The sequence below is a fragment of the Pavona decussata genome, unplaced genomic scaffold (genome assembly GCF_977016875.1).
Source record: "Pavona decussata unplaced genomic scaffold, jaPavDecu1.1 SCAFFOLD_195, whole genome shotgun sequence".
Lineage (NCBI taxonomy): Eukaryota > Metazoa > Cnidaria > Anthozoa > Scleractinia > Agariciidae > Pavona > Pavona decussata.
The window spans coordinates 1,597,115-1,622,680 of record NW_028145604.1 but is presented as its reverse complement, the minus strand read 5'-3'; the positions used below and the strand labels follow the sequence as shown (position 1 = coordinate 1,622,680).

General features: G+C 38.0%; 4 protein-coding genes and 1 pseudogene across 5 annotated transcripts in view; 3 read left to right on the top strand and 2 right to left on the bottom strand.

Moving 5' to 3' along the window:
* The first annotated feature begins 82 nt into the window (after nt 1-82).
* LOC146461666 (CCA tRNA nucleotidyltransferase 1, mitochondrial-like) lies at nt 83-2,292 on the top strand. Its single transcript, XM_085086611.1, has 2 exons — nt 83-1,014; nt 1,601-2,292. Exons 1-2 carry the CDS (start codon nt 165-167, stop codon nt 2,134-2,136), a joined length of 1,386 nt encoding a protein of 461 aa, XP_084942737.1. The 5' UTR covers nt 83-164; the 3' UTR covers nt 2,137-2,292.
* A 3,246-nt stretch (nt 2,293-5,538) lies between these two features.
* LOC146461665 (ras-related protein O-RAL-like) lies at nt 5,539-7,038 on the top strand. Its single transcript, XM_085086530.1, has 2 exons — nt 5,539-5,780; nt 6,002-7,038. Exons 1-2 carry the CDS (start codon nt 5,676-5,678, stop codon nt 6,491-6,493), a joined length of 597 nt encoding a protein of 198 aa, XP_084942656.1. The 5' UTR covers nt 5,539-5,675; the 3' UTR covers nt 6,494-7,038.
* Nucleotides 7,039-9,093: 2,055 nt separating this feature from the next.
* Nucleotides 9,094-17,879, bottom strand: LOC146461664 (uncharacterized). Its single transcript, XM_085086512.1, has 9 exons — nt 15,901-17,879; nt 15,242-15,412; nt 14,374-14,563; nt 13,575-13,631; nt 13,221-13,322; nt 12,613-12,690; nt 11,585-11,701; nt 11,218-11,349; nt 9,094-10,717 (listed from the first exon to the last, which is right to left on the bottom strand). Exons 1-9 carry the CDS (start codon nt 17,672-17,674, stop codon nt 9,910-9,912), a joined length of 3,429 nt encoding a protein of 1,142 aa, XP_084942638.1. The 5' UTR covers nt 17,675-17,879; the 3' UTR covers nt 9,094-9,909.
* A 38-nt stretch (nt 17,880-17,917) lies between these two features.
* Nucleotides 17,918-20,448, top strand: LOC146461663 (uncharacterized; annotated as a pseudogene). The gene is made up of 3 exons (XR_014857317.1): nt 17,918-18,017; nt 19,135-19,256; nt 19,906-20,448. The product of XR_014857317.1 is annotated as an uncharacterized LOC146461663 (transcript).
* The window catches only part of LOC146461662 (lanC-like protein 2), an 8,131-nt gene continuing 3,011 nt past the window's right edge, over nt 20,447-25,566 (bottom strand). The window contains exons 5-9 of the mRNA XM_085086525.1: nt 25,038-25,178; nt 23,859-24,041; nt 22,759-22,935; nt 21,795-21,867; nt 20,447-21,114 (exon numbers count right to left, since the gene is read on the bottom strand). Of these exons, the coding sequence (XP_084942651.1) occupies nt 21,038-21,114; nt 21,795-21,867; nt 22,759-22,935; nt 23,859-24,041; nt 25,038-25,178 (651 nt within the window). The 3' untranslated portion in view covers nt 20,447-21,037. The remainder of the gene's footprint in view (nt 21,115-21,794; nt 21,868-22,758; nt 22,936-23,858; nt 24,042-25,037; nt 25,179-25,566) is intronic.

The window sequence follows — 25,566 nt, the reverse complement described above, 5'->3', positions numbered from 1 at the left end:
TGCAGCCCCCACCCCCCCCCCCCCCCCAATTTATTCGCGGGATCATCCATGTAGCTTACACTAAGCGCTTTTTAAAAGATCAGCGGTGACACAAAATGGCGGTCCACGCGGTCATTAACACAATTCAATAAGAGTTCTCCTTTTGAAAGCGTGAAACACACTCTATGGTGATACGTGCGTCTAAACCGTTATTTCGTTGTGTGTGTCTTTTAGGGAGAACCAAGGTAAAGGAGCTGACAGTAATCTCCCAGTATACTTTCCCGACATTTTGCAAGAGTAAGCTTATGTCTTGCAGTGCGGTTGACAAACTGGACTCTCCTGAATTCAAAAGTATCCTCACTCCAGAACTGTTCACGGTAACTGCGCCATTTGAACAGCAAGGATACGATATTAGAATAGTTGGAGGAGCAGTTCGTGATATCCTTCTGGGAATCAAACCGAAAGATGTAGACCTGAGTACGAATGCAACACCGTCAGAAATGATTGAATTGTTCAAACAGAGTAACATTCATTACATTGAGACAGGCCTGCAGCATGGAACACTAACAGTACATGTGAACAAACGCGATTTTGAGGTAACTACGTTGCGCATTGACGCTGAAACGGATGGAAGACACGCTAAAGTTCGGTTTACTCATGACTGGAAGTTGGATGCGGAAAGGCGTGATCTGACCTTCAATGCCATGAGTGTAGGCCTGGATGGTACGTTGTATGATTACTTTGGTGGGCGAGAAGATTTATCTGAACGACGAGTGAAATTTGTGGGTGATCCAAGGTCTCGTATACAGGAGGATTATCTGAGAATCTTGCGATACTTTCGTTTTTATGGTAGAATCGCTTTGGAGGAAGATAATCACGACCAGACAACTTTGAATGTCATTCGCGAATGTGCTGGTGGACTGAGGAAAATTGCTGTGGAACGTATTTGGATGGAAGTCTCGAAAATCTTAACTGGAAATCACACGCCGAGTCTTGTACATAGAATGTATGAGCTGAATGTTTCTCAGTGCATTGGTGAGTGAGTTGTCATGGATACTTTGTCAGTGTGAAAAGGCTTCATTGTGAGGAATAGAGTGCATGTGAATAGAGTGTTAACTGGAGTAACTCTAAAATACTCCACCACTCTGAAAGCTCCTCCTCAAAAATCATTAGCTTTGTGGCTATGCAGTGAGAAAGTCCACCGCTGCCCCCCTATCCTCGTCAAGTATATTTTGAAGGGGATAAACAGCTATGCAGTGAGAAAGACCACCCCTCCCCTGCAATTTCAAGGACTATATTTTAGAGTGACTGTGTGGCTACGCAGTGAGAAGGACTACTTCTTTCCACTGCATAGCCGCGAATCCGCGTAGCCACTATTGTTGTTGGCCTTAGCGCTGTAGCCACTATTTTGAGGGGAAAAGCTTCCAAGTGGCGGGATATATAGCCACGTAAAAGCCGGGCAATTAGAAAATGATGGGGCACTCAGCTAAGAGTCATTGTGCAGTGGCCAGTCAGTTGGCTTAGATCACTGGTAACACACATGTGTGGAGCAGACATGTTTTAATTCCAATGCCATATCACTGTACTAATCAGTTCCAAACCTGTTGTGTTGCATTGTCAGGTCTCCCTAATTATTCTGAAGACAGCATACAGGAGTTGACAAGAGCATGGAATGAGCACAAGGTTCATCCCCTCCACCCTGAGACATTGCTGTGTTCACTTGTCAAGACCATAGAGGAGGCTGAAAAGCTAACTGACCAATGGAAGCTCTCCAATGCTGAAAAAGCCTTGGGAAAATTTACCACTGAACACAGGCAACCCAAGCAGCATGAGCACCCTTTAAAGCCTTACCAGGATATGTTAGTCTCAGCACCAAGTGCACAGGCAAAGAATCTTATTAAGAGCCATGTTGTGGAGCTGTTGCATTTTCAAGGACGACATGAACTTGCAGATGAAATGAGCATGTGGTACATTCCTGTCTTCCCCATCACAGGAGGACATTTGAAAAAGCTGGGATTTAAACCTGGGCCAGATTTTGGCAAGAAGCTGGGAAAACTAAAGGAGTTGTGGAAGGATAGTTATTTTACTGCTAGTGAAGAGGATCTGTTGGATAAAGCTAAGCAAATGTTAAAAGATGGCCAGGACTCAACTTCTTGACAGTCCTCATCTAATGTTTATTTCACTGGTGTTTTCTCAGTGTGTACCTTTTGGGGAAGTTTCAGTACTGTAAAAATTATGCAGATGTTCTTGGTACCAGAATAAACAGAACAGAACAGATAATTCAATTTATTTTAGGTGGGGTGATCCCTTCAGCATTATTTTTTAAACCAAAATACTGTTATCAGTGGAAGGCCTGACTATAAAAGTACAAACACATGGCATTGAAGAATTAAAGTCTAAACTCTTTAGACTTTAATTAGACTTTAAAATTGTAAAATTTCTTATTTTTGTAGTAAAAAAACTATACTACAAAAATAAGAAATTTTTACAATTTTTATTACAAATGATGCTGCCATTGTAATAAAATGACTTCTTAGCCAATTCAGTCCTTATTATAGAAACATGTAAAAAATTGCTTCGCTGGGTTGACCTTGGGAGTACTTTCCTATTAAATTTAGGGAGTGTTCATTATTTATGGGGAGCAGGGGGGCTGGCAAATGAGAGGGGGGGGGGGGCAACCGAAGTTTACTCCCCTATTTAGGGGGGTCAGAAAGGTTTTACTCTGGATCTGGGGAAGAGGGGGGGGGGGGGGGGGGACAAAAAAGTTTGAAGGTTGATATAATTAGTTTTGGGTTATTTTAAATTCTTCCAGAACCGCATGACATTTAATGTACTTGTCGGTACCACAGTAAATCAAACCATAATCTCACACCAATAGTTTACACAGCAAATGGGTTCCATTCAATGGATTTGCTAGTTAGATATGTTTGGATTTCACTGGCTGCACCAACAGATAGGCCGCCCTCAGAAATAAGTTGATCTAGGCCTTTCACTAGAACGGTTGGGTGAGGGCTGTCAGTGTTTTGCAGGTACATGTAGATCATATCATCTGACAGTGGCAATATAGCTTCTTCCGCACTTTGCCCAGTCAAGGACTCCGCAACTGCAGCTTGGCACAGTCTTTTTCTCTTTTCTTTCCTCTGTTTTGCCTTTCTCTTGGCCTCTTTCCACCTCCTACTCACTCCATTTTTTTTGAGTGTCTGCCAGTTGCACAAACATCCTCTTTAGCTGCCTTGTGGTATTTTCCAGACTAGTGATTACACTCTGTATCACTTCAACCTGTACATTAAGATACGTAATAGTTTCTTCTACTGCTAGTGGAGCAAGCAAAAGGCAGGCGAGTAAAGCGCTAAGTGGAGAATCAAACAATGACACTACAATGAATCATTGAGTCAGCGGCGTGGGTGCTGATGTTCTTTCTCAACCCACCCAACATTCCCACCCTTTTACCGTCATGAATCATCATGGAAGTTTTTATGTACTAGATTTAAACATTCATGTAGTCTTTGACTCCTATTTAACTCTCCGGGAGGGTAAGTTTTGGTCTTTATTCTTTCCTTCTTACTAAAGGGATTAGACATTTTAGCAACATCTATATTTCCACAGAAGGGGAATGAATGTTGTTCAAACAATGGAAGCGAAAACGGTGACTTCAGCTGTGTTAATAGCCCAATTTCGAGGTATTAAAATTCAGCCTGAAACATTAACATAACTTCGAGGCTCTTAAATAAATTGCAGAGTTTATATGGATTTATTCCCCAGGCCCTCACAGTGATGTTTACAGTTTCAGGCTGAATTTTAATATCAAATTGGGCTATTTGATTATTGTATCTTTTTCTTTTTAAGGTCCTTATGGTATTGGCGAAAAACTACAAACAGTGTATTACACAATCACAGTCATATTGGTGAAAGAGTTCTGTAACTTTGAATAGTGATAATGATTATTATTTTTTGTTCAGCAAAGAAACGGAATAATGCACTGTGGTTAATTCCTTTTACATGAGGTCTTCCATCATATAAAATTCCTCATTCCATTTCTGGGTTAGGTATTTAGTTAGCCATTGCTAGCTGCTGAACCATTAAATTTTAATTTGGCTGCTGCTGCTTTTCTTGAAAAATGTGTTAATTTTTTTCCTTTCTCAAAACTCAGGCATCTTTGTTATTTCAAATCGACCACTTTTGTGTAGAGGGATGGATGCCCTGTGAGATCACAGCCATTTATAGGATTAATTGTTGCCTTACATAAGCAATATTTTGGGGGTACTTACAGTCAGTCTACGTCACACATGAATTGACATGATCAGTTATTTCGGAGAATGAAATGAACATTCGAATACCTCTTTGTAATGTTCGGAATTTGATAGAAGCTTGAAGATTTCGCTGGAAATCTTTCAGAAAAAGACGTACGTATCAACTGGAAAAAAAGTCAAATTACTTGAGTGACAATTGTTAGTTTTGAAAATACTTAATGCTGTAATTTAAAGAAAGTTCATAGCTTTATACCGTCAATAAACTAGGGAAATTTCTACTGGAACTCTGCAATCTCGCTGGCGTTGTTCAAAGCTGACATGTAAATTTCAAAAACACTGATTATGAATGATATAGATTGACTGTAATTAAATGCAGAATTTTACAGCACATTCTTATCATCTTCTATTTATTACATGCCACATCACATACGCCATATCTTCAAGGGAAAAATGGCACTGCATTAACATAACATTATTCAGTTTATTTTAAATCAGAACTTAACTCAAAATAAGGGGAATAATTAACAATATTTCAATAAAGTTAAAAAACTAAAATTTCTTGTCCAACAAATTCGATTTAATTTCCATTTCCGAAATGCCTACTCACAGACAGAAATCTTTCATGAAAATTAGAGACCTGCAACGCGAAACTTAAGTCAGCTGTCTAAGATTTACAACAAGATCTAAATATAAACACTTGCAATCTTTTGTCATGTAAAGTTCAAAGTCAAAAATACTGTACTGGTCACGCGTGATATAGATTGATTGTAAGTCCTATTTTCGTTTGCATCATAAAACCGTTACGTTTATACGCCGGAAACCAAAAATTCGAGTGCACCATGCCGATTTCTTTTCCTTGTGTAAATCGGGGTTTTAGCTATAAAACCATCCTCGCAATAACAATTATTTTGATATCTCCTTTTACTTCAAACTCAAAATTTCAAGTAGCTTATAGCTCTTCAAGACGCATGAGTTTAAAAATTTTACTTGATTAAACCTTATTTGAGAAAATTGCCTTATAATACTGGGGTTTGTGAAAACCTCGTAAAATGTTTATGTGCTGAGAATTATTGTCAACCATCATCATTTATTGTAGCCTCCCACGCAGTCGTTTTTAGGGGACTCGTATTACCTCCTCCCCACAAGAAGTGGAGTTTGTGGGGAGGAGGTAATACGAGTCCCCTAAAAACGACTGCGTGGGAGGCTACATTTATTGGTGTTCCTGTGAAATTCTAAAAATAGCTTTGACGTTCAAGTCACGTGATTAGTTTCACTCTCCCACAAAACGTCACGCACACAGACTTCAGGCGCGGTTCCTCATTGTGTAGTACGAGGTAGGGTGAAGGAAGGGTGTTGATTGTCACAAGCTGCGGTGGAAATAAAGCTTTTGATCAGTGCACGTTCTAAACGATTTAGGCGAATTTAAACGGCAGAGGGATTGCCAAGATGGCGAACGCTAAGGAGAAGCAGTTGGGCTTGCACAAAGTGATAATGGTTGGAAGTGGAGGGGTCGGAAAGTCGGCACTTACTTTACAATTCATGTATGATGAGGTGGGTGAAAAAACCGCGTTTGAATATTTGGTTTTTCACTAAAATGTTCTCTTTTTAATTAACTTTAAGCTTATATCTGCATTTTCATAAAGAGTTTAAAAGCAATATTCAAATAAGAGGCCTTAATTTTTTTTTATGTTAGAGAGCTGTGCTAGTGAGTTACTGGATTTCATGCCATATTTGTTGACAATTGCAACTTGTATGCACTTATATTTTTTCAGTTTGTTGAAGACTACGAACCGACCAAAGCTGACAGTTATCGTAAAAAGGTTGTTCTGGACGGCGAGGAGTGTCAGATCGATATTTTGGACACGGCTGGGCAAGAAGATTATGCAGCGATTCGTGATAATTACTTTCGAAGCGGCGAGGGATTTCTTTGCGTGTTTTCAATCACAGAGCCGGAGTCATTTGAAGCAACATCGGAATTCAGAGAGCAGATTCTTCGAGTAAAGGGGGACGATGAAAACATCCCTTTTCTGCTGGTTGGGAACAAGGCTGATTTGGAAGACAAGCGACAAGTGTCAGCCGACGAAGCTCTCGCAAAAGCAAAGGAATGGAATGTAGCTTGCGTTGAAACTTCGGCGAAAACCAAAGCGAACGTTGATAAAGTGTTCTTCGACCTCATGAGGGAAATTAAATCTCGGAAGGAGGACGGTTTAAAGCCGGCGAAGAAACCGAAGAAACCAAAAAAAAAGAAGTGTGTTATTTTGTAGTTTGTTTGTCAATAAATAGCCCGCACATATGTATGATTCAATTCTTTTTACCTCTGGGAAATGGAGGTGTGCCTATATTCATTCAGACATGGTGTAAATTATTTTGGCAACATTGTTTCGAAAATCGTTTTCTGAATTAGCTTAAGAGAAAGAATTTTCTTAGCTATTCAGGTTATAAACAATTTAATTCTGCCAAAGATAATTTTGTGTAGTGTTAGTTATTCAGAAAAGTTAGCCTACAGTTGCTTTGAAAATATTAAGCTTACGAGAATGAAGGTTTATTCCTGGTTTGTTTGTTCAACTTGACAAAAGATTGCAAGTGTTTATATTTAGATCTTGTTGTAAATAATAGACAGCCTACTTTGACTTAAGTTGCACGTTGCAGGTCTCTAATTTTCATGAAAATTTTCTGTCTGTGAGTAGGTATTTCGGAAATTACATCGAATTTGTTGGAAAAGACATTTTAGTTTTTTAACTTTATTGAAATATTATTATTCCCCTTATTTTGAGTTAAGTTCTGATTTAAAATAAACTGAATAATGTTATGTTATTGTAGTGCCATTTTTTTCCCTTGAAGATATGGCTATGTGATGTGGCATGTAATAAATGGAAGCGTATAATAAGAAAGTACTGTAAAATTCTGCATTTAATTACAGTCAATCTACATCATGCGTAACCAGTATTTTTGAAATTTACATGTCAGTTTTGAATATTGCCAGTGAGATTTCAGAGTTCCAGTAGAAATTCGCCCATTACATTGACGTATAAAGCTATGAATTTTTCGTTACATTACAGCATTAAGTATTTCAAAAATAACAATTGTTTCCCCAAGTATTTTTTTTTTTAGTTAATAATGCGTCTTTTACGGAAAGATTTTTCAGAGAAATCTTCGAGATTCCATTCAAATGCCAGATGTTACAAAGAGGAATTTGAATGTTCATTTCATTCTCAGAAATACTGGTCACATGTGACGTAGACTGACTGTATATGTATGGGCTTATCAAAGCACATTTTGGGGGCTTACTATTATTATTTTTTAGAGGGTGTATAATTGAAGGTCGTTTTTTTCAAAATAGGTTAGTTTCGATGGTAAAAACAGCTTCAAACACAAAGCTAACAGCTTAAAACAGCTAACCCTAACACGGACGTCCCTATTAACTCAAATGCTGCAACTAAGTTTCATTGGAAGGAACATCTATAAGTGTAAGAAAAATGACAACAGTTTTGATTTTCAAAATCATTTTGACAGCTCTACTGTCATCTACAGTTTTGAATTGTAGAGTACAAAGTTGAATTTACAAGCAGTACATAGAAATCAAAAACTGTAACAGGATAATTAAAACTTTAAAGAAAATGTGACAATATGTGACTACAAAGACAGAATTTAATACTCTCTTTATAGTTACACATTGGCGTGAATTCTTTTATTTCATTATTCTGTTACAGTTTTTTATTGTTAGCATTACTATGTACTTTTTATAAGTTTAACTTTGTACCCTGCTGTGATGGAGTTAAGCAACCCATCCATGTTACAGAAACCTTATTAGGCTTAGGCAGTATTGGCCATAAGTCGGTTTTAGAGGGACTTTACTGGTGCACAGCATATGTACTGACAGAAGTTCTTCACATTGTCCTGCACAGAACCTGAAGGGAACCTTTAGATTGGATCATAGACAGTTTCCAATTGAGTGTCATAAAACCAATACCAAAGTAATTACTCTGGCAAATCGCAACAGATGTAAACAACACAACGAGCCAATCAGAATTCAAAGCAAATCCATGTAACTGGTGCCAAGCGCGGGAAAATGCGTACGGCACAAACACAATTGGTCTTGGGTTGGATTCCCATTGGTTGAGAAAGTGGCGCGAGTTTTGTTAACCAATCACAGAGCGTAGTAATGCAAAACCAAATTACTTTCAACACAACAATTGTGTCGAAAGTAATTTGGTTTTGCATTGAAAACCGCTCTAACATCAGTAATTTCAGTAAATAATAATTGTTATTGTATTTCAGTCATTGCAGTTTTGTATCCACAAATGTCTTTAGGATGCCATGAAATACCCTTGTTCTTTTTTTATGTTTACATCAATGTTGCATGCATCTCTCATTCTCTTGAAGCATGAAATGTTCTCAGTTTTAATACAAAGTTCAATCAAGCAAGATTTTTGGTAATTGGCTTACTTTTGGAGAACCGCGTGGTAGCAACTTACAAGTACAGTGGGAGAAAGAACCAGGATAAGACAGTAGTTGCAAGCTGATGACATTTCACGATAATTATCTGCTCAAGATTTCTATGTAATGGCTGAAAAGGGTGCAGGCCACATCAACTACAGTCAAACCTCCATGTGTGACCACTTCCCATAAGGGACCAGCTATCCAAACACCAAATTTTCCCCTTGCACAATGTTGTTATCAAGGGCTGTATCCTGCAACACCTGTTATGACTGAGTATGCTTGTTGTGCCCTTGATGTTATGGTTAAACTCGCCTGCTGTTGACTTGATTCACCCACAAAGCAAGGTTTACAAGTTTGTTGTGTGAAGAACAAGGCATTCCCTGATACCCTGCCTTGCAACAGTAATGAAAAATTAACAACTCTCTCACAAAAAAATTGTCTTTCTTTATTGACTTTAAACAAAGTCTTGTTCAAGTCAGAGACATCATCAAACAATCTACTCGGATTGCTGCCTTATACAGCTCAGCCTTTCAAAAATGTTTCTTTTGAGTAAAAAGCATTACATGGTGGATAGAAAAAACAGTGACTTTCCATTGACAAGATCATTGTGACCTGCCACTCAAAAATAAAATTTCATCTATTTACAAGTCTTATGTATTAAGGTGAAATAAATCTGACAGCTATTTAGAATATGCAGATAAACTGCAGCATCAGGAAAGTGGGCTTTGAACAAAAAACAATTTCCTTGTTTTTGCCAGGACATGTTTACACAGGTGTTAATAGGTTACCCAAACATTACAGTTTACATTTTGAGTCAAAATTTTAAGATTTATCATAAAATAATGTGACTAATTTACTTGCAATCTGTTTCTTTTCTCACATAATTTTTTAACATAAAATCTAACATCGGTAAACTTTTTCACAATACAAGAAGTGTCCCATTTCAACTTGTGGGTGAAATTTCTCTTTTATTGAAAAAAAAAAAACCTTTGTGGTTAATTGCATAGAGGCAAAAATCTGTTTTGTTGAAAAAAATAAATATTAAATTATGTTTGTTTTTTGGGGGGCTGATGACACTTGAATTTAAAATTCAGCTACATGCAGATGAGTGCTCAATATTCTGGTGAAATTAATATTTTAACTCAATTTTAAGCTGTTGGTAAGGTAACCTATATATCCTCCTCTCTTGTAAACAGTTCCCTTGATTACAATAACAAGTTGCTAGGATAACGTAGATCTGCTACCATCTTGGGTAAGTCTCTGCACCCCGAGGTGGGCTTGACGGCCTGTTTTCTGCAGCCACAGGGTAACGATCATATTGCGAGTCACTGTAATCAAAAATCTCACGCTTCCGAGAAAAAGACTCAGAATAGCGCTCTCTATAAAGGTATGAAGCCGAGTCTTCCCTGAATCGTGAAGAGGTCTTATCATACTCTTTGTCTCTGCTGTCGTCTGCATAATGATAATGTTTATACTGGTCAGGATATGAACGCTTGGTTTGATCAACAGGTGGGGAAAGCTGCTCATAGTGCACGCTTGATTGTGAATATCTATTTTCTCTCCCATCGTCAATGTTATCCCTGGAAAACAAACGCGCATAATCTTCCCCAGAGGTTTGAAACACACTGTTTCTAGAGCTTTCACCATACTCTCTCTGATAGTCACGTTGATAATATGAATCCTGCGAGTACACTGCCTTTGGGTGCTCTTCAGTGTAAGAATATTGACTTGATTGGTCTTCATCATAGAAGGATTGGCCATCCCTCGCAGCATATGCATTCGCTGTGGCATCTTCTGTTTCCATCTCAACTGTCTCAATGCTCTGCCTACGAAGAAATGTAGATGCCTCAAGGGGGACTAAATTTCTCTCAGGTTCCTGCTCTCCTGCTGGGGCCTGTCCTGAGAGGTTGTTTGAAGGTTCCAAGGTGTCAGCAACAGATTCTCTTCGCACTTGCTTAGCTGAGCCACCATCGTCAGAAACTTTTCCTTCTCCTTTGCGTCTCCTTTTTTTGCACCACATCTCGTGACAGTCCTGCCATGTTGGTAAGCTAAATGAAGCATCAGAAAGCAATCGTCATTAACTGATTCACTCAAGTACCTCTCAGTTGACATTTCCCAATGGTGGACAACTCCTTAAGACAGACAGACATTTAAGGCCAACATCTAGGCAGGCACCTCCTAAGGAAGACACCACCCTACAGACGACATGCTATCCTGAGACAGACACCTCTCTCAGACAGACACCTCACTAAGACAAAGACAGACAACCCTCTAAGGTAGACATCTCTCTAAGAGAGACACCTCTCTCAGACAGACACCTTTCTAAGGAAGAAAACACTCAAAGGCAGGCAACTCTCCAAGATTGACACCTATAAGACAGACGCCTTTCTAAAAAAGACACCTCTCTAAGGAAGGAAACCCTCTCAGGCAGATACCTCAGGAACCTCTCAATGGTAGACACCCCACCGGGACAAACACACTGTCCAAGACAGACATCTCTACAGCACAAATATCATATCTCCAAGTTTGAAGCTTTTGTTACTCTTACCTTGGAGGGCTTATGTTTTCACAGACAACATCCTTTAGGAATGGATGCTGCAACGACTCTTCTGCTGTGATGCGCTTTGATGGATCTAATGTCAGCATGCGATCAAACAGATCCAAAGCATCTACTGGCATACTAGGAAGAAAGGAAACATTGACACAGCTCATTGCAATATATGAATTCAAGATGGATTGTCCCTTAACACAGTTATTTAAATTTTTTGATCATCATCATCATCATCATCATTGTGAAAAGGCATGCCTGGGAACGAAGCGTAGGGGTGTACAACATGTACTCTCTTGCTAGCACGTAAACAGGCTTTGTAGTGGGGAAAATCTGCAGATAAGTCATTAGTCTACAACAAACTTACAAGGAATATTCTTCTTTAAGTCTTCTTCTGTACTGCTTTTTTGGCTTGATTGTATGAAAGTGTGGTAAGTGAATCACATCTGGCCACACGGCAGGCATAGGAGTACCACAGATACGACTACAAACAAAACAAACACCCATAGTTACCTTTAGACAGAACAAAACACACCTGCACAAAGATGACAGTATCAAGTTACACATAACAAAACAAACTTTAGTTTCTAACTTGTGCTGGTGAGTTTCCAAATACCGTAAATGCTCGAATTAGCGCCCAGCTTCAAATAAGTGCCCGCTTTGAATTAGCGCCCCTTCTACGGCTCAAAAGGTGTAATAAGCACCCCCCTTCAAATAAGCGCCCCCCCTTTTGATGAAAAAGTCTTAAGAACGTTTCGAGTTCCCAAAAAGTAGTTTTCTATCAGGTTTTTGTATTTTTATGTTGCAGTTTGGTTTAAAATAGAAATAAAGGCTAAAAATTGATAAACGAAATAAGCGCACCCCTCTCGCCTTGGAAAATTAAATAAGCACCCCGGGCGCTAATTTGAGCATTTACAGTACATGTAAATCTTTTATCATTTCCTAAAAAAAGTCCTCAATAATTATTTTGAAAAGTTCATGTAGATCAATGATTTAAAATTGTATGAAAATGGCAGAAGTGTGCCAAAGATTTCTAGGGGAGATCCATAGATCTATATTTACACTGTACCCCCACAAGGTTTGATTAACTTGAGCTTTTCAAAACTGGAAAAAGGCATTGACACATCATTGTAATTTCAAACAGGAGCATTGCTGCAAATTTACATCTTTTTTTTGGAGGTGGAAATCCTTGTTTAACAATGAGGACTATATGAAAAAGAAAGAGGGTACATTCGATTGTAATTTTGGAAAAAAATTTTTTTTGAAGACTTCACAAGTGGTGAAAATGTGATACATATTATTTTAAGAGCAGCTTTCTGAAAAATGACATCCTCTTTCCTTCCCTGTTGGGACCTTAATTACTCTGTAGCTGGTTTGAACTGCTTTCTTTCTCACCTAATGAGTTCAAGTTGTCCTATTTCCTGCACAGCAGGAAATATTGGTTTCTTGGTGAACAGCTCTCCAAGTATACATCTAAAATAACAAAGAAATTATGATATCTCTATCCTTGTTTAAAAATAAAAACAAGTGACAAATAAATTATTGTATACAAAATGGGTGCTTAAATTAATTTTAACAAGAATCATAGCCAACACTGCAGAGAGGGTAATGTTGCCATAAGGTTGCTCTTTCTAAATCTTTCTTTTCCTTTTAACATTTTAGATGTTGCAAACATCATGCTCAGTACTTGGTGCTTTTTTTGCATCAAAACAAAGTTTAAAAATAACAAAAACAAAGACCCGTATTTAGTAAATGATCATGAATCTCAAGGCTTTATTATTTTCACAGAATCAGAGGGTTACTATAATTTTAAACTTAACTAACTTAGACAAACGTCAGTGCTAGATTGCCATGTTTGTTTAATTTCCTTCAAACAAAAGAAGAAAGAAATCATCCAAGGGTACCAAATGTAGTTTTATAAGAGTCTTAAGAATATAAAGTGACCATTTTACACTCCCAAAAATCCCAGGATAATATTCAGTAGAACCTTTCCACATACGTACCCTACACTCCAGATGTCTATACCAGGTCCATAACGTTCTTCTCCCAGTAAAAGCTCTGGTGGTCTGTACCACAGAGTGATCACTTTATTGGTGTATGGTCTCCTAAAAATCATACAAAATTGATGAATAATCAATCATTTAAGGCAAAAGAGTACCGAAGTGATGTCACAAAAACTGAATTTATGAAATTACGGGATTTAATGAGAACTTCTGAAAAAGCACAATGGAAAATCCCTGCTTGCCAAAACATCTTATTGCAATATCAGCACCATTATGTTTTAATGACTTCTACTTTTTTGATAATGGAAATTCACTTAGAAAATAATGCTACAAAAAATCAGTTTATACACAAACCTCTCATCTGCTTCATATAATCTTGCCAATCCAAAGTCTGCCAATTTTATTTCTCCCCTATGAAAACAAGAAAAAGGAAAAAACAATCATTCTATGTAGAAGTATATATCAACATGTATTTTGTAACTACATGTACATACTGTACACTGTGGCATAGATTTCAATCTCCCTGAAGGAAAACGCAGTCTGGAGAGTGGTAAAACCTTCACTCTCCCTTCCCCCTCACTCAATGTTGCTTTGAAAGTTTAACAATTAGCTGGCCTTTTTTCAGCGACGGAGCAACAGTGATAAGGAGAAGGGGGACTGAGTTGTTGATGTATCACTGTAACGGTGGAATTTGCGGGACACTTAGGGACACTTAGGTATTTATAGACTTAATTAGTAATTTTCTACCTGTTATGTATCGTTCTTATATGTATATATGATTAATATACCTTATTTTCATTTTAAACATGTTGTATTGATCACCGAAAAGCCCCTCTGGGGAGTGTTGAATAAAGTATTGTCTTATCTTATCTTATTTGTAGGTCAACAAAAAGTTTCTCAACAGTTTTCTCCAAGACTGTAGACATCCACTACAAAATTTGTAATATTTCCTCAATGCCTAAATGCAAAATGAACTGACACAAACATGTGAGCTGTAAGAAATTATGTTGCCCCTGCAAAATGGAAAAGCAACCCCACATGCCAGAGCCATGCAGGTCACCACTGACCAGCAACTGGCTCAATTTTAACTTTGCCTAAATTACATTTAGCCACATATAAGTAACTACAGATAGATGCTGAAAACCACACATACTTGTTACTGAGTAAAATATTGGAGCACTTGATGTCCCTGTGCAGGAAATTCTTGCGATGGCAGTAGTTGAGTCCATCCAAAAGTTGTTTTGTGAAGGACCTGATGTGATCTTCAGTAAAGTGAACCAAGCCAGACTCCAACACACCCATGAGATCATGATCAAGGTACTCAAACACAAGATAAAAACCTCCTGTAATGAAATCAAGCAACAAAACACAAAAGTCAGTTACAACAACCAAGCAAAATCAAAGTAATTACACAAAAAACAATTTTTCATTTTATTATTTTGATTTTGATTGATTTTTGTTGGAAAATACATGTATACTGTTAAGCAAGTTCATTTCATAGTCCAAACAAAATCGAATGCCATCAGTTTCAACAAAGGAAGCAGATTTAATCACATCAGCTTAACAAAGACGGTGAATTTTCCAGTTTACCAGCTGTTATTGATATTCCTACAGCTACATGTATGTGACAAAATGTACCATAAACAACTCAGTACATTAACAGCTGTTCATTGAACAGTCCAAAAAGGAATGAATTGGGGCAATATAAAAGCAACTGTTTATCCAGGTGTTAGAGGGATGTGACCACAACTGGGTGCCTAATCAAATAAACGATAATTAAAATAAATGTCACAATTGATCAAAACAACTGAAGAAATGCTAGATAGAGTGAAAAAAAAATTTCAAAAATATCTGATGGAGTGAAGCAGAAATTGCTTCAGTTCTGATTCAAAGTAACTACATGTTCTTTGCAAGTTTAAAACTGCTATCCAAATTGCTCCATATTTTAACTATTCTGTACTGAGTGTTGACTTTAATAATACCTCTTGAGGAAATTGATACACAATGGATGCTGTACTGACCTTTATCATTCCTAAAATCCATAGCATTAGGTTTGTCTGTTACAATCTCTTTCAAGTTTACAATGTTTGGGTGATTTAGCTGGCGGAGGATCTTGATCTCTCTTACTGCTGTTATAGGAAAGCCTTCCTTCTCGTTGTCAGTTCTAACTTTTTTCAGTGCAACAAGTTCCCCTGATGAAGCAAACAGAAACATCCTTTCAAACTTCAGGGTATCAATGAAAATTACTGGTATGGTGAAATTTTGATGTCAGTGAAAATTTTGCACTAAAATTCAAATTAGCTCTACTTCAGTATAGAGCATAAAACCTACTGTAACATACATGTATTTTTAAAACAATGCATGTAAACTATCAAAGAAGAGTTTATTTGATAGAATTTGGATTTCAAGGTAAAATATTCACTTGCATCCTTTTTACAATGAACCCTTCAATAAAAAATACATACAACTGTAGAACCATTCCAAAGTTTTGACCAAAGTGATGACGAGATTCAAGGACATTTTTGAGACAATAACCATTGAAATTAAATACCTTTTAAAGATAATACAAACAAAATGCAAAGCTGCCAATAACTGAAATAATGGCTGAGGGTATAAACTTCTCTTTAAAATCTACTTACACAACAGAAACAAAAATATTATTAGTAAGCTGATCTCCTACCCGTGATCTTGTCCTTTGCTTTGTACACTTGCCCATAAGTTCCTTCTCCTACTTGATCAATAATTTGAAACATGTCCACACATCGCTCCCCCCACTCACTTTCTGCAGGTGTTTTAGGCGTGGTATCTGGTGTAGATAATGGTGTACCACTTTGACTACTTTGGCCTGAGATTGATGGCATGCCAGACCCATCTGCATCCTTGAGAGGCTGTGGTTGTTGGTCTGATTTTGGCGATTCAGGAGGCTTTCCTTCAGGGGAGTGAGGTGAGTAGGATGTCGGAGATTCGCCTGGAGTTCCAGGAAGTTCTGGTGGTAATGGCAGCGGTGGTAATGTCGGCGCAGGAGGCGGAGGTGGCTTTTCTTCATCTGGAGGTAAGGGAGGAGGCTCCTCACTGGGGAGGGGAGGTGGCGCTGGTTCAAGAGGAGGAAGAGGAAGAGCAGGTGTTGACTCAGTATGACTAACCTTGTTAACCTCATCAGATCCTGATTTCACTCCGGCTGAACTCGAACCTGGTTGCTTTGTAGGTCCATTTGCTGGAGAATCTTTTGCACCAGGTTCCAAATTTTGCTTTATCTGTTTGTTTGAAGATTGTTCAGCATGCTTTGTTAGATTTCGCTTAACACCATCCACGCTGTCAAGCTTGTTCTTAGCCTTCAGCAAATTCTCCTTAGTGCTGAATGATTTCTCAGTAGAGTCTCTGTTTACAGACTTTGCATCTCCTGACCTTGTAGTTTCATTTCTGGAAGAGCTTGTCCTTTGCCATGAGGTATTTTTAGTTCCAGATTTAGAATGATGCCCATCTGGGCTGCGTGGTGCACCTCTCCCGCCTCTGTAAGGGGATCGCGTTGGAGGTGACCGGCTACGATTTTTTGTTCTAGTAACTGGCGACTTTCTGTATTTTTTTGCGCGAGGTGACAAAGACCTACTTCGCTGCCGATTTCTTTGGTTTGACCTATTCCGCAGTCCTGTGTTCATAAATGGTGGTGATGGTGAGTGACGTCCATATGGTGAAGGTGACCTTCTCCTACCATAAGAAGTAAAGGGCCTACCACTGCGGCCATAAGGTGAGAACCGTCCCACGGGCGATTGATATGGAGACCTATAAGTTCTGATGGGTGACCTCCCTCTAGGAGGGGAGGGGGATCTTGATCTGTGGCTATAAGGTGATCTGGACCAAACTTTCATCGGTGACTTGCCTTTGAAAGGAGACCTTCCTCTATTAAAGGGAGATCTAGGCGGGCTCATGCTCGGTGACTTGGGCGGTCTATAAGCTATTGGAACGTACGGCGACTCCGAGCCACGTTTCTTTGCTACAGAGGGCGAAAACTTCGGGTAGACATCCTTCCTTGATAGCGTCGGCTTCGGAGAAGGCGTCATATTCTCCCATTTTGATTTCGAAACTGGTGATAATGGTGGACCCTCTTGCTTCGGATGTGGAAGATTTACTGGCGACTTGCCCCGTTTCTTGCGCTTTTTACTTGAGCCTTGCATTGAGGTTTCCTTTTTTGACTTCTTTCTCTTTACATTAGTCTTTGATTTTTTCGACGCTACGGGCGAGGGGCTCCGTGAGATGGAGCTGTACTTTTGAACAGGCAACTCTCCGGTTTCTTCCGAGGCTGAAGAGATTTCTTCATATTGTCCCGTTAACTTTTCAGCCAAGGCCTCAGTTTTGGGACGTTTCTTATGTTTCTTTTGTTTATGGGATGACTTTTTGCTTTTGCTATGGTTTCGAGCGGTGGGGCTCGATTCCTTCTCATTTCGGGAACTGGGCATCTTGATCCCGATTATTTTGGCAGAAATGTCACTACATTGTTCACTTCAGTGAGAACTAAACCCGTAAAGCAAAAGATAAATAAATCAGGATAAAGATTTTTTATGAGAAACGCATTTTCATGGTGATAGAAACAAGATGAAAGTGGATTTTCGCAATGATGTTATTGCTCTGTCGCCGGCGCCATTTTGGATTGCAGAGGCATTTGGCGCAACTTGTTTTGCGCATGTGTTGCATAAATTAATATTGTAGCCAATATGGCGGACGAACAGGAAGAAATACTTGAAACGAACGTTGTAAACAATTAACATGGACTTCCAAAGGTTGAGACAAACTCATGAACTGGTAAGATATGTTATTAATTTCAAGATAAATTGAATTTCAAAAGGTCTGGACAACAGGAAAGTCACTATAAGTTTTAGATATAAAACGGCGATTTTCAATTTAACAGACATGTTTCGACAGTATCGAAACTTCTTCCTTTCTTCACTGTGTTATTTACTTATATTCTAATTTGCATCTTCTGAAACATTTGCACTGAAGAAGGCAGAAATTTCCGCCGAAACATAAAAATTGTCGTTTTATATCTAAAGCTTATAAGTTGAATTTTCGACACGGTGTTTATTAATTTTGAAAGTATATAAGACTTAAAACTTAAATTTAAGCTTAAGCTTGTATATTACAGCTTAATTTTAAGCTAATGTTCTTATGTGTGTAAAATCCTCAATTTGTTGGCTGTTGCTTAAGCTTGCCTTTCTGGGTTTAATTGAATCCTCCCAGAATTTTTATTTTTGGCAAGCGTTCCACTTATCTTCATACTCCCAATTACCCTTGATATGATCCTAAATTATCCATACATATTTTTGTGACTCCAGTTTCGTAGTTGAAACTCACTGATGGTTTTATAAATTTACATGTACGTGTATTTTTTATCATGAATGCTTTTATTATAATTATTATTATTATTTATACAGAAATATTTCCGGCCTATATTTACCAGGAGAAATTTGATGCTGATCACTGTTAGGGCTTAAAGGGATAAATATTTTGCTGAAAGCACTCGTAGGATGTTGACTTTCACTGTTTTCCAATACATGCTTCGGACAAGTATCCTGGCATCTCAGTCTCTTAGAACAACCAAATGTTCTGCCATCTAGAATTTTTATGAGGAGGTTGTACCCCCAGTAATAGCGAGTTTACACAACAGGACGGCTGATGAGGTGGGACGGCAAACGTGTGACCAACGTGATGGCCAAGTATTCATGACTCTAGATTGTAATATTCCTACCGCTCGTGGCCTTCACGTTGTCACAGATGAGAGAACACCAGTTTTAGTCGAAAATTGCCTAAAAATGTGAAGGTCACACAACGATATTTCACCGTCCCCTTCCCGCAGCCGTCCTGTTGGATAAGCTCACTTGTATGAGCAAAGGCAGCAGAAATGAAAATGTGTTTTTTGTAGGCAGGATATCGTGAAGGTTTGGAATCAGGAAAAGAGGCCCACTTGCAGCAAGGTTTTAATGAGGGATTTGCTCATGGTGTCATGGTGTCCAAGGAATGGGGAAAGCTGAGAGGTGCTTTGAGGTAAATCATCATGATATATTATTAATTTTGATTAATGAAATAAAAGACATGTACTATGCAGTCCTCTGCACTGAAGAAATTAATGCCAATTTACTTGAATAAATGCCTTCCCCCTAAATTTATAATCCTTAATGAAAGGTTGAAACTGAAAGTAACGTCCTGTGGGTTCATTCAGGTCATTCCTGCATTGCATTTGTAACTGTAGGGTGTCTCATTTTCTACCTGTTTGGCTTGCCTTTTAGTCAATCATTCTTTAATAATTTCATTAATGCCTATTCAAGGAGCTCAGTTTGTAGTTAAAAATTAATATTATTTCCAGACCACTTATTTATTTAAGAGTAGGGATGGTAAGAACCAACACTTGAGATCTTGAAATTTGTTCTGGGTATAAAGCAACAGTTTATAGTAAATAAAACCCGACAGCTGGTATATTGGAGGATAATGCAGAAGTCTGGAAAATGGACAGTTGGCTATGAAGTGAATATGGGAGTTCAGAGAATTGCTGTTAACATGTGGTAATTTCCTCAATTCTCTTATTAAACTGTATGTTTGAACAATTAGTGATATTACAAGGAGAAATTTATGGTGGTCACTAGCTAAAATTGCTAGTTTGGGTTTTGAAACATATCACCTTTACTTCTTTTTGCAGTGCTCTGATTTCACTTGCAAGTTCAAAATCTATGCAAGGTTCAAATCCGAACATCATGGCTGAAATTATGGACCTGCTTTCAAAGGTCACGGAAATGGAGGGGAATGCTCTCAACCCACACACCATGCAACACTCATTGGAAAACAAGTTATTAAATCAAAACAGTAGTTGTCTACAATCTTCAGAAGCGAGAAATAAGCCAAACGACTATCAAATTGTAAGTGAGAGGAACTACACCAGAGAAAGACAAGTTGATAGTAATGAATTAGCATCTGCATTTGAAATGCTCCATACACAAGATACAACTAATGGGGTTCAAGAGTTAGAAGTTGATTCTGAGGAAATTGGAGTGAGAACAGATACTAGAGGTGGTTCAGTGCTTGACACAGACATGCATGCAGCGTCTGATGAATGTAGTGCATCTTTGGAATCACCTAAATCTGTTACCAAAGATCTTGAAAACTTGTGGTCAAGGATGTCTTCCCTTGCTGAGGAAATTGGAATAAGTAGCCAGAAAATACTTCTTGTAAAAAATACTTGATAAACTAAAGTAATAATTTATTTCTTATTAAATAAATTTGTTGTTTTGTTTACAAAATGTGTGTTGGGTTAATAATACTCTACTTACATTGTTTTTCTTTTTTTAATGCCATTGGTGTGGCCTTGTAGTCTATTGGCATGCACTGAGAACCAGTGATCAAATGTACAGTGCATTTGTGAAAAGTTACATAGTATTATTTTAATACACAACATGCTTCCTTCTAACATCTTTTTGGTTGTTTTTTAAACACATTTTTAAATCAACTGATGATCAAATCATAACTCAGTGAACATTGCTATTCTCTCTTACATTATTATTCCTTGGATTAAGCATAATGTCACTAACATTCAGTTTGTAAAATGTTACTTTTAGTTAGTAATTTATTTTAAGCTCTCTGTTAAGATATAAAATTTATCCAACTTTTCACTTTGCCCTATTTAATAGATGATGTTATTTTCACCTATTTATTTCCATCACCTAATGTAATACTGATGAGGATTTCCATGTTAGACTTGGCTTAATTTTTTGATACTTTAGGTAGTTCAGACTTTCCTTGTCCGTGCTTTATGAGTGGGTGACCAGAAATAATTTCTAAATCTCAAATGCAGGGAATTTTGATGACTTTGGCTCCAGCATATCTGCTAAGAAGTACACTGTCCCAGCCATACCTAGAAAAAGAAACAAAAATTCTATGTCACTCACAGTAACAAACAAAACCAGTTGAACTTGTTGTGACATGAAAAGTGTTAACCATCATGGTTTGAAATGATAGATAAAAATTAATCACTTGTCATCTCAAAGTTGTGTGGGTTAGGTGTTGACTGTGATGTTTTGACTGCTACGCAGCTGGTCTTGCATTGATACACAGCTAGTTGGCACCATCACCTAATGAAGACCAGCTGTATAGCAGTCAAAACATAGCGATCAATACCTATGCTACACAAAAATTATTGCGAGACAACAATTAATCTTGATCTATCAGTTGAATTCTGTTTCCATTACACTCCATCTCAGCAGAGAGAGGCAACATGGAGTAAAGTATACTGCTTTAGAAAACAAACTGAAAGACAAGTCTTGACAAATTGACCAGCGCTTTTTTATTGTTTCCAAACTGATTGCCCAATAAAAAACTCACACGTTGATCACTACGTAATTGTACCTCTAAATATCACTTATACAATAAAGAATTGGAAAATTGTCAAATACTTGTGTTAAAATGTTTGTGGCTAGTCTGACACGGCGTTTCGTCTCAGTCAAGAGAGGGTCTCTGAAGAGTCTCTTGGCTGAGATGAAAAGCCACGTCAGACTAGCCACAAACAGTTCACAAGTACTTTTAAATATCACTTACCCTCAAATAACGAGAACGGATGGTCTGGGGTCCGACAGCCGTGCTGACCATAATCAAAACACCACTCTGCAAACTGAACATCACCAAAAAATTAAAATCGTCACTTATAGCTGCGTATTTGGTTTATATGTATCGGTAGTTACAAGTCCAGTGGGGAACCCTAGCATATAACAGAACCATCAGCTTAATGTGGATGATATTTATGACTGGTTATATTATTTAGTTAATAACTACACTGTACTATACCCAGCCTGAATCCATCTTTTGTTGGATATAGTCTTTCACCTATCGTTGCCACAACTTGTAATAATAACATTACTGTAACATTAACTTGACTTATTCTTTGTTGCTGTATCTTTTTGTGGCAATCGTTTTTTCGTTAGTGAAAAATGATTTCTTTAATTTACATTGGTTATTATAATTATTATTGATCAGTTACTAGCAAATTTTGCACAGACAGCTTTCAATTAGCGACTAGCTACTGACAGTTCTGTTGATCACCTGCCACCTCAACATTTCACCAGCTGAAAGAGAGTTTACTGGTACAACTGGCTGAATTTCATGAGGAAAACAAAGACTCATTTATTTATAACAATTTATAGCAAACTTTGAGGGTACAGTCAGACCAAACAGCTGACCTGAGCTTATTAATGAATATTTGGTTTTATCAGCGGAGTTTGGTAATTTGGCAACCGTAAAGAGATTCGAGTGCTGATGTTTCAAGCGTTAGCCTTTCATCACAGCAAGCTTAGTTTTTTGTTAGCCTGACTGTTGGATACAATAGACACTCTTTCAAAGTTTGATCATGGTCTCATTGGGTTTATAGAAATAGCCTGAGTATAAGGCTTTTCAGAGAGCGGAGGGGGGACAAGGGAAAGGGAGAGAATCAAGAAAACTTTCTACCCCTCCTCCCTCCCCTTACTAAGGCCTGACACTCAGGTTACTATAGAAAAACAAAACTAACCTTTATAGCTCTGTGGAGGTACTTTGGATCACCCATCTGCTTGTAAAGGCAACTGAAAGTATATGCATTGCCTGCGGCACCATGACACACACCGTAACCTTTCTTCAGGAGACCACGGCTCCAAACAACTTCTCCACACTTTACAGCTGCAGTCAGGTACTTGTCTTTGCCAAACACCTAAAATCAAATTGAATTAATATACGTCTAATTATATTTTTGTGTAGGATCTACCAGACAATGGTGCTAAACCTAACTTACAGTTAGTTGTAACAGTTACTATAATTCTTATTATCATTATAACATTTTGAGCCTTCTAGATCTAAGTTTTTGTATTTTAGAATGTAAAACATAGGTATTGATTGAGAACTTATTCACATTGACTTTGGCGTCTATTATTACATTTTGCTGGACCAGACAAAATTTTCTCAAATATTTTGCCAGAAAAACACTTTGTACCTGTCTGGATGTAAGTGCTACTTACCTGCACATGGGACAGTATCTTGTGTCCTTGCCAAGATGGTGCCTGATATACAGTGAGTATCCAGTAAGAAGGCTAGAGGTGTCTATAGCTAGTTAGGAGAGGATCATGGGGAAAGGGTTGATGGAGTTGCAACCCTGGACCAACTATAATTATATTAAGGAGTTTAAAATATCAGATTCTCTTATCTTCAAACCAGTATTTTGTCAAACATTTCTGGTGTAGCATACCCCTACAAACAACTGGGCCCTCTTTCGGTAAATAGCATCTGTGAATTAGTGTCCAAATCCATGTTCTAGACCCCCAATGGAGGAAACAAAGTACCAGAAGCCACTTTCAAAAACCCCTTCAATGTAATTGGCTATAACCAGACCAATAAAACCAAACCAACTGAACAATAACCTTGTGCAAAGGCCAACCACAGAGTATACTCAGATCCTGGTATGCCATTTGGGGTCTAGAGCAAGGATTTGGATGCTAATACGCAGACAGTATTTACCAGTGGTTGATCTTGTCTGTGGCACAGGTTACGTTTCCTACTTATGAGAGAATTCCTACTAGGTGTCTGCTAATGGATGCTGTTAAGTTGCGGAGGGTGACTACTTACAGGGTGATACCCTACCTGGTAAGCTTTGACCATAAGATGCACTGCTCCAGGAGCACCGTGACACCAGTGGATAAGTTTATCTGTACCATTCTCAAGTGACGAGGGAAAGTTGCCTGATGGAAACTGCTCTGAGATAAGAAACTCAACACAGCCCTCCACACTTCTCAAGTTGGACTGCACTGACTGGGCTGACAGAGCCTAGGTAATAGAAAAAGGACAGAATTTAAGCTGTAGTCTGTACCTGGTAAGAGGTTTTCAGTTCTGTGATTATAACAAAATGATTTTAAAAATCACTGTTAGTTTTTATATTTATCAATATCAGTTCTTCAGGTTTTTTTATTCAGTTTAGTGCTGAGTATCCAAGTTTTCAAAACACCTGTCATTTTGTCAGCAGTTTGTTACCGTCTGTTGCTTTGCTTGTCATCAGAGATGTTACATTGGGCTGTAACCAAGCAAGAGATGGAAGAGGGGGTGGGGTGGGTAGGGGGTCTTTTTGTTGGGTCGGTGAGACTTGTCATACATGTTTTGCATGATTTGTTTATGTTTGAGATGAACTGGATGTAATATATCAAACACGAGGAAGAGTGTTTCCTCCGATTTCCAAACACCGAGATGTAGGTTGCAAAAACGAGGTGCAGCCGAGTTTTTTTTAACCATTTTCGAGGTGTTTGGAAATAGGAGGAAACACTCTTTCTAGTGTTTGATATAGCTTCTCAAACTATTGATAATTCTTGAAGAAATCTGAAGCAAAAGTTCACAAAATTTTATGATAATTACACATTTCCAAACCTCCTTCACGGTAGTGATTTGCTTTGTTTTGGCTTGATGAATTATTAATGAGTTTGAGAAGATATTATCAAGTATCTTCAAGTTTAATCTGACTTATAACTTCAATCATATATAAGGAGGGGGGACCTATGTTACCAGTGGTGGATGCAGACCTTAAGGTAAAGGGCCCACTCTCGATTGCTCAACTTGCTTCTCTTGATGAAAAAAATACATGACTTGTATCTCAGTGCCTCAGCCCTATGTTTGGTTTGAGTCTAAAATATAGGGAGGGAGGGAACCTCCTCTAAATCATTAGTAGAGGGATTCTTTCCCTCAGCCAAAGTTTTACTTTGACACAAGAATAAAATTTATTTATTTATTATTATTACAGCCAGACTATATACTAAGCTTTCAGGTTTTTGTTACCTGAAGCAGCATGTAAATAATACCAACAATTCCATGTGCTGCCCCAACGTAATGCTTTTCATGCCACATGTACATCAAAGGAGCCCTGCTTCTCTCTCGTCTAGAGAGGCTCTCACCAGAATCTATGATTGATTGGCAGACCTGTGGAAAACGTTACAAAGATAGCTAGTATCATGATATAAAAGACATGATGAATTTCAACCACAATTTCATCTTAGTATCCTTCACAAGCACACAGCATTATCAATGTTACTTGATACTTGTTGATAAGCGCAGGACACATTTGCAACTTAAAGAGAAGTTGCAAATGTGTCCTGCACTTTCAACAGGAGTTTCCAAAATGCCATAAACATTTCATGTTTATGGCATTTTGGAAACTCCTGTTGAAACTTTTTTTTTTCACTAAAAACTTGAAATTACTTTTTGTCAAAGAATTACCTTGTTTTTATTAGTTTTTCACAGTGGCTCTATATTTAATGAGTATAAATAAAAACTCAGTAAAAAATAGTAACAGATAGTGACGACAATC